At 34.8% G+C, this 8,724-nt stretch overlaps 1 protein-coding gene across 1 annotated transcript in view; it reads left to right on the top strand.

Moving 5' to 3' along the window:
• The window catches only part of HSPA13 (heat shock protein family A (Hsp70) member 13), a 12,335-nt gene extending 5,626 nt beyond the window's left edge, over window positions 1-6,709 (top strand). Inside the window, exons 3-5 of the mRNA XM_019668118.1 lie at window positions 440-653; window positions 2,382-2,549; window positions 3,572-6,709. Of these exons, the coding sequence (XP_019523663.1) occupies window positions 440-653; window positions 2,382-2,549; window positions 3,572-4,239 (1,050 nt within the window). The 3' untranslated portion in view covers window positions 4,240-6,709. The remainder of the gene's footprint in view (window positions 1-439; window positions 654-2,381; window positions 2,550-3,571) is intronic.
• Window positions 6,710-8,724: the final 2,015 nt, after the last annotated feature.

Here is an 8,724-nt window from a genome sequence, read left to right as displayed (position 1 = left end):
CTGCAGCCTACGCCGTCGCCAGCGACTCAGGCAGCCCAGCTCCAGGTTGAGCTGTTGTTCAGCATCTTAGCTGTGGAGGGCAGTGTCGCTGGCCCTCATATGTGGGATCTGAACCAGGGCCCTCTGGCGTTCCAAGCCAGCTCTTAACCAACGCGCCACTCGGCCGGCCCGAGAATCTTTTATGTTGCAGTTTTATGCTTGGTGATGAATGTTATTCTGTTATTGAAAACTATGGTGTGGATTCATTTTATAGATTTTAAAGTATAACTTTTAATCTTTAATCTTAATAAATATACTTGATAGATTATAATTTAATTTTATGAGTTTGTAAAGGTAAAGATAAGTTTTGATTAAATAAGTCCAGTATATATATGTGTGTAAGTATATATGATAAGCACACACAATTTTACACTTTTTTTTTTTTTAATCCTATCCACAGGTTTTAAACAAAAATGGAATGGTTGAGTTTTCTGTCACAAGTAATGAGAGCATCACTGTTTCCCCAGAATATGTTGGTTCTAGATTATTATTGAAATTAAAGGAAATGGCAGAGGAGTATCTTGGAATGCCAGTTGTCAATGCTGTTATTTCTGTACCAGCAGAATTTGATCTAAAACAGAGAAATTCAACAGTTGAAGCTGCTAACCTTGCAGGTAATATTACCCTTGCCTGAATTACGTTTTTCTAAAAATTTTCTTAGGTTGCAATCTTCAGTAGTAAGGTATATCACTTTGTAAACCACCTAACTAGGCACATAAACAAACTATATGGTAGGGATGAATTTTGATACATGTTTACAAACAACAATTAAGAAAGCTCTAATACAAAGTAAAATTTGTTATAACAAAATCCAGTCAGGCACTTGACAAACACTGAGAGAACATGGATACATGTGAGTAATGAGTGTTTTCTTCTAAACTTTTTTTAGTATTAAGATGCATATAATTTTTTTTAAAATCTGAGGTGGGGGAGAACCCATTTAACACCAGTCAGCAGATACCGAGTGTCTCGGTAAGCAAAACAGATAAATCCCCGTTCTGTGGAACTTATATTCTGTCCTACTAGGGGGAAACAGAAAATCGGCATTAAAAATAAGTGTATCATGGAGTTTCTCACCTTTAGCATTATTGATGTTTTGGGACAGGTAATTCTTTATTGTAGGGGACTGTCCTGTGTACTGTAGGATATTTCGCAGCTTCCTAGCCTCTACTCACCAGATGCTAGCAGAACTATCCCCATCTAAGTGGTGACAATCTTATGTCTCCAGACATTGCCAAATATCCCTGGAGGGGCAAAATGGCCTCTGGTTGAGAATCTTGATACAATGTATATCAGAAAGTAACATGCTATGGAGAAAGAAAAAAAAAAGGATAAGGGGACAGGATTGCTGGGTGGTCAGAGAGTAGGGACTCTAGCAGGTTTTAAAGAGTGGTCAGGTAGGCCTCATTGCGAAAGTGACATTGAAGCAGATTTAAAAGAAGCGAGGTAGATAGCTAAGGTGATATATAGGGGAATTAAGTTGCAGGAGAGAAAATGGCCAGTGTAGCAGCCACAAAATGGGAATTTGCTCTTACATGAGGAGGTGTAGGGGGTTGGCCAGTGTGGCCAGAACACAATGAGTTATGAAGTCAGAGAACTAAGGGGAAGGGTGTTATGATCTTTACATAAATTATTCTGAGTTTGAGTAGTTTTTATGGCTCCTGCTACAGAAAGCCATATTACTTTCCAGACCACTCATATGTGGCAGTTAGTTTAAAGCATGAATTTTCCTCAAGGAAATCTGATCTTTTGCCTGCACATATGTAACAAATGAAAACCAGATTTGCTGTATATTTCAGATTTGCATTTTAGGGTCTTGTGTCTTAATGTACTTTTTAAGAGTATCATTGTAGCTATTTGAACATCTTATCTAGATTTTTCTTTTTATTATTTCCTTTCTGTTTATTCATCTTTTTATGAAAATGCCATTTTTTAAAAAAAGCACAGTAAGCTTATCTCATTTCCACAGCAATTTGTTATATAGTGATTAAAGTTTTATTGCTCATATATTCCCAAGTAAAATATGAAAATCAGAGGTGCAGAGATTTTTTTTAATTATTAATTAAGAATATAATGATGTATTCCACTGAATCTGGGCCTTTATTTCTTTATATTACGATCTTTTAGAATAATTTTAATGATACCCATTTAGAAGAACTGATATTTATCCTTCTCATTTCATTACTTTTATTGAGTTGAAAGAATATTGACTATTCTTTCTCACTATTACTCAGTGGAGTTCATGTCATAGGAGACATTAACATGTTCTGAGGTTGAGCGGAAAGGAATTTAATTGTGTCCTCTCATGAGTTGTTCACTCTTCCCTCCAACCAATCATACAGGACTGAAGATCTTAAGGGTGATAAATGAACCCACCGCAGCGGCTATGGCCTATGGTCTCCACAAGGCTGATGTCTTCCATGTCTTGGTGATAGATTTAGGTGGAGGAACTCTAGATGTGTCATTGCTGAATAAACAAGGAGGAATGTTTCTAACCCGGGCAATGTCTGGTAAGTAAAATATACAGAGAGTTAAGGAGATTCAGGCACATTAACATACCTAATATGTAAAGTATTCATTTAAAAAAATTTTTTTAATATTCTTTGACTTGATTTTGATAAACTTCTGTATATGTAATTGTATGCCACCGTTTATGTGTATTTACAGCAAAAAGTTAAGTCTTATAAAAGGACTGGACATCCTGTAAGTCAAATAAATATATTGCCAGTGGTAGCTCACTGAGCCAGTACTTCTCACGACCATGGTGAAGGAAACAGAAGGAAGGAAATTCTTTTAAAGTGAAGGGTGATCATTTTATTTCATTGATAATCTGTTTCACAAAACATATTTTTAAAAAATTTGTAATAGTATTCTCTAGGAAGTGATAGGATTTTACATTCCAAATCTTTTTTAAAAAATTAGTTTTAATTTAGTTTAAGGTATTAATAAGCCTGTTTGAAAAGTGAAGCTGTAAGTTATTGGTGGTCTACCTTCTGCATGTGTCTCCCTCCTGACTGCACTGTCTTTACAACCAAGTTCAGGGCTGGGGATTTATATTACATTACTCTTTTCCTTTTAAATCATTTTTTCCTACTTTTCAGCTCTTTATCATGCAAGCAAAGATTTTTTTTTTTTTTAAAGATAAAATGCCTACTGGTACTTTTTAATTATCTGAGGGACTTTCTTCTGTTGAATAATGACAGTTAGTGTTTGTAAATTGCTACTTAAAAGCCAATCTGCATTCTCAATCTGTTTTCTGAAAAAATATTTGATATCATGAAGAGATACTTCCTTTTACATCATTTAAAAAATTTAACCCAGATGTGCACTGTTTTTTAATAGTACACGTTTGAGTTAAAATCGCTTTGGCCCAGTTAATTTTGATCACTCTTTGCATGAGTAAAATCTTATAATACATTAAATAAGGAATTTGTTATTCCAAGAACATCATTGTTATACATACAGACAACACAGACACATGTATACACACACATGTGCATAACTATAATGTAAACTCTTATTTTTAACTTAGGAAACAATAAACTTGGAGGACAGGACTTCAATCAGAGGTTGCTTCAGTACGTATATAAACAGATATATCAGACATATGGCTTCCGACCCTCCAGGAAAGAAGAAATCCACAGATTAAGACAAGCTGTGGAAATGGTCAAATTAAACCTAACTCTTCATCAGTCTGCTCAGATGTCAGTATTGCTGACGGTGGAGGAAGAGGACAGGACCGAACCTCAGAATGGTGTCACTGAACTGCCAAAGGACAGACTGTCCCCAGTAGATGGCCCCCACATGGACAGCATGTTTGGAGCTGGCCTTTCTGAAAAGAAGAGTAGAGAAAGTCAGGTTTTATTTGAAACGGAAATATCACGGAAGCTCTTTGACACCCTTAATGAAGATCTCTTCCAGAAAATACTGGTGCCCATTCAGCAAGTATTAAAAGAAGGCCATCTGGAAAAGACGGAGATTGATGAGGTGGTTTTGGTTGGGGGCTCTACTCGTATCCCTCGGATCCGCCAAGTCATCCAGGAGTTCTTTGGAAAGGATCCCAACACGTCAGTAGACCCTGACCTGGCAGTGGTGACAGGAGTGGCCATCCAAGCAGGGATTGATGGAGGCTCTTGGCCTCTTCAAGTCAGTGCTTTAGAAATTCCCAATAAGCATTTACAAAAGACCAACTTCAACTGAATTATGGAGGAATGATGATTATTTGTGATCTTGTCTGATGATCTATTCCTTTTTATCAGACCACCTCCTCCAAAGAAAGTCTCTAAAATATCTCACAAATTTATCTAAAAAGCAACATTTAGATACACAAAAATTTTACATGACATTTTGTTTTAGGATTGAATGTGACCAGATTGATCCTGTTTGATTTTGGAGAGATCCCATTGCAACATACTTTTAAAATGATAGAATTGAGGTACAACTCCCTTATAGGAGCATGGGTGGCTTTATTTTCCGGATTCTGGAAGTAGATAACCATATGCACTTAAAATTATATTCTGTAAGCATTACCTAGTACCAATTCTAGGACTCCCAGTTCTTACTAAATTGTATTAGCAGGAGCTGGTAATTTATTTACTTGGTTATAACATGTAACTATTAATTTGAACTATACTTGAAGGACAGTGTTAGTGTCAGATATTTACATTGGCTGGGAGATAGCAGTATTAGTAATGCAAGCTGCACATGTAATATTTAATAACTGCCATGTTGTATAACAAAATTACTTCCACAAATTTAGTATCCCATTATGTGTCCTATTCATGTAACCGGCCCGTTCTCTAGATTTTTAAAAGATGTTTATTGGATCAGTTTTTCTTTCTAAAACAGCTATAGATTTATTCAAATGTTTCAATACCAGATAGCAGAAATACCCATTTATGTTCTAGTTCCTCCGTCTTGCAGTGCATCATTCTCTGCTTGGATTTCCATAATTCTGCCTGGTTAGAAAACAATGGGGAATATTTAATTGCATTAAATGTGTTAATGTCACAATAAAGCCATCATTACCATCACTTTTTATTTTTTTTTGTTATCCAAGACCTTTGTAGACAGTGGTAAACAGCAGTAATTAGCTACAGTATTTGTTTTACGTTTTTGTTTTTGTTTGTTTTCAGTAAGCCCTGGAGAATGAAGCTTGTATTTGATTTAGTTTTACTGAGATTTTTTTCCCCATTTTTATTTTTGAATGAGGAAAATGTGTTCATTTGTAAAAACCTTGCTATGATTTCCCATTGTCATTTTAAAATAGTCACACTTGGATTACTTTTAGCCTTACGGTTAGTGTGTGATGGGAGCAAAAAATTCATGGATACTGGAAACAATGTGGAAATCTAATATGAATGGCAGTGTAGAAAATTTTCCACCAATCAGCATTTGTAGCAGTTTTGTTTTGGTCTCTTTCCTTTTAGAAAAGCTACGGGGACCAAGAGAAAAAATATAGCAGCTCTCTTTCTGTGATGCCCATATTATATGAAGATTTATTTTTTTCCTTAAGAGAGGCATGTTTCATATCAATATTCAAAAATTATACTCTGATCAACATTTTTGTTAAATTATATCTGTTTTATCCATTGTTGAATTTTCAATGACTGAAAAAACTAAAGCAAACTCATTTCAACAATATCAAAACATTTCAGCTAATCCTTAGGAAAAAGCTGAATGTTAATATTTTTTGTAGATCTAAAGAAGAAAATTTCTTAGCAGTGAAACTGCTGTTAAAACATAATTTCAAATACTTTTATGTACAGAAAATGTCTGTAGTAGGTAGATAGAAAAATATAAAATGTTTGTTGACATTTCCTTTTAGAACTAATGGAGAAATGCCAAAGAGGAATCCTTCGCTGCGTTATGAAAATATTGAAGTGTTCTCTTGGACTTTGTACTTATCTTTAATAGATCTTAGAATGGGAAAAGATCTTCCTATAAAGGTCTTTAAGATAAAAGTGTTCAATTTATCAAAATCTCCACATGCAGTATCAGCGTCAACCTAAAGCATTTTAAGTTTTTTTAAAAATAGTTTGAATTTCTTCAGTATCTGAGATAGTTTAGGACAATCTGTTAACACTTTTTAGAGGGAACAATTTGCAAAATAGGGCAGCTAATCTGATACTCTGGAATTTAAATAATTTGATTGTGTCTGAAAAATATGGCAGTGTTGGAATTTGGCAGTAGTTTAGCATATTCTCTAGTATAGTTACATCTTTAAAAAATGAAGTAATGTCTGTTTTCAATCATATTTTAGGAGGTTATATATAAATAGACTTGACATCAATATAGTTTATTTATTTAAAAGATAAAAATGTATCCTAAAAGGGATCATTTATGCATAATAATCTGAAGACATTTTTCATAAAGCAAACCTACTACATTTTGGTTGTACATCTAGCTAGTGTTTTTTGAAGTACATAACTTTGAAAATATGAACTGTCTTGTGTGATTAGAATATGTGAATGAGTAATTTATTTTGTATTAGGAATGTTTTGGTACTGTGTTTTCACTCAAACCACTGACGCACCTATAGATACTACTGTGTATAATGTACTGAAGATTATGGTTCTTGTGCATAACAGATTGTGCCTCTTAAATTTCTGTGTATACAGGTAATTCACATTTTAGTGTAAATAAATACAACTTTGCAGTTTGTTTTAAACTGTGTACTTTATTTTCCATTCAGGACTAGCTAGGCCTCAATACATTTTTGATGTATATAAATAAGAATGGAAGTGGGGTTAGAGCTGTTCTGATTCTCATGGCATGTGACCTACAGCGATTGCCTCGTTCCCTGCATCCTGAATGTCTCTGGAATTGCTTACTTTTCTACTTATTTCCTTAATTTAGAAGGGATAGTCCCTGTATCATAAACACTGTATCTAGAATTCTGAATACTAATCATGGCTTCTGACTATAATGGAGCCAAGATCTAAATGGATCTAGATAATAATCCTGCATAATAGACTACTGTAATCCTTTGGTTGGTGGTTAATACTTTATAATTTTCTAATAAAGTTTGTATTGTTTTTGGATAAGAAACTCAATATTTTTTAGAGGAATTCATTTGATTAATGTAGTCTTCAGATGAGCCCTTAAAGATAGACTTGATTCTCTCCAATGTTAATTCCTGTGATTCCTTCAGTTATTTTACTACTGTTGCTGAGGAACTCAAATATATGAGGAAATACAGTGACATTTCCATATTTATTTCATTTAACAAATATATACAGTGCCCCAAGAGGTAGGCAGCCTCTACTATAGCTGCAAATGACCCTGACCTCTTACTCACTTCTTTGTATCATCCTCTTCTCTTGAATTTGGGCAAGATTTGATGAGTCACTGCTAATGAACAGAATAGGGCAGAAGTGCTTGGGATGTCACTTTTTTTTTTTTAGCTGAGCCATCCTGCCACCTGTTGGCAGCTCAGCGGCAGCTCAGTTTGGATCGGAAATAAAACCGCTGTTGATCAGAGCTCAAACTCTTGAGCAAGCTCTTAACCTAGTCACTCGGCTGGCCTTGGGATATCACTTCTGAAATTGGATTGTAACAAGGCTGGTTTCTGTCAGGGGCACATGCTCTTTACTGAAAGAAGACCAGGCAATTCTGGTGAATACAGATGAAAAGACGCCCTGGAAGATGAGTGGTGTAAGTGAACAGGACCCCACCTGATAGCACCACCTTTCAGCTCTTAGAGCCTTCTGGAAATCGAACCCTCCCTTCCTAGTCAACCCTTCAGATGATGCAGCCACAGTTGAAATTCATAATTTCGTGAGAGACCTTAAACCACAATTACCCAGCTAAGTAGCCTCTGCATTCCTGATTCATGGAAACTGAGATAATACGTTTCTGTTGCTTTAAGCTATCAAATTTTTGATTCAGTAATAGATAATAGAGTATTTACTATGTGTCAAGACTTTTAAATAATAATACTAATTTACTTTTGTTCTAACAAATTTATGAGTAGGTACTATTCCCATTTTCAGATAGGGAAATTCAGGCACAGATGTATTAGGTAATCTCCTCAGGATTATACAGCTAATAAATAGCACAGTCATGATTCCAATCCAGGCCATGCTTAACCCCAATACTCTTGCTGCCTTATCCATCCCATAATACAATCCCATAGCACCTTTTGTGTTCAGTACTGCTGGGTAATATCCATGAAAGACCTTGTTTACCAGATAATGTTAAAATTCAAAGTTTAGATAGTGCTACTTTCCATTTCTGACAAGCAAATTTGAATTTAGAGAATTTTAAATACAAAATGGCGATAACTACCTACTTCACTGGATTTCTGAGTGCCTGGCACATGGAAAGTTCTAAATATTGTGAATGGATGGATATGGTAGAAACATAGGGAAATGAACAGAGAAGTTCAGTAGCTTGCCAATTTTTTGTAGGATTGTAAGAAAATGTCACTATAATATCAGTTATAATTTTCCCTAATATTCCCAAGTCCCTGATTCTATGGGTCTAAAATTTCTGCAAGTTATTGAGAATTCTCCTGATGATATAAAATAAATTTCTCTTGGTAACGCATTAATTATTTTTGAAAGAATTAATAGACAGCCTCGCATTATTTGGAAGTCAAAGCAGGAACAAATAGTTTGTTTTACACCTCATTGAATTAACTGTTACTTGGTTTACCTAAAATACATCCTAAAATAATTCAAT

Source organism: Hipposideros armiger, unplaced genomic scaffold (assembly GCF_001890085.2).
Source record: "Hipposideros armiger isolate ML-2016 unplaced genomic scaffold, ASM189008v1 scaffold_517, whole genome shotgun sequence".
In the NCBI taxonomy this organism is placed as follows: domain Eukaryota; kingdom Metazoa; phylum Chordata; class Mammalia; order Chiroptera; family Hipposideridae; genus Hipposideros; species Hipposideros armiger.
The sequence above is the reverse complement of the archived record's forward strand: the minus strand, read 5'-3'. Positions and strand labels throughout refer to the sequence as shown.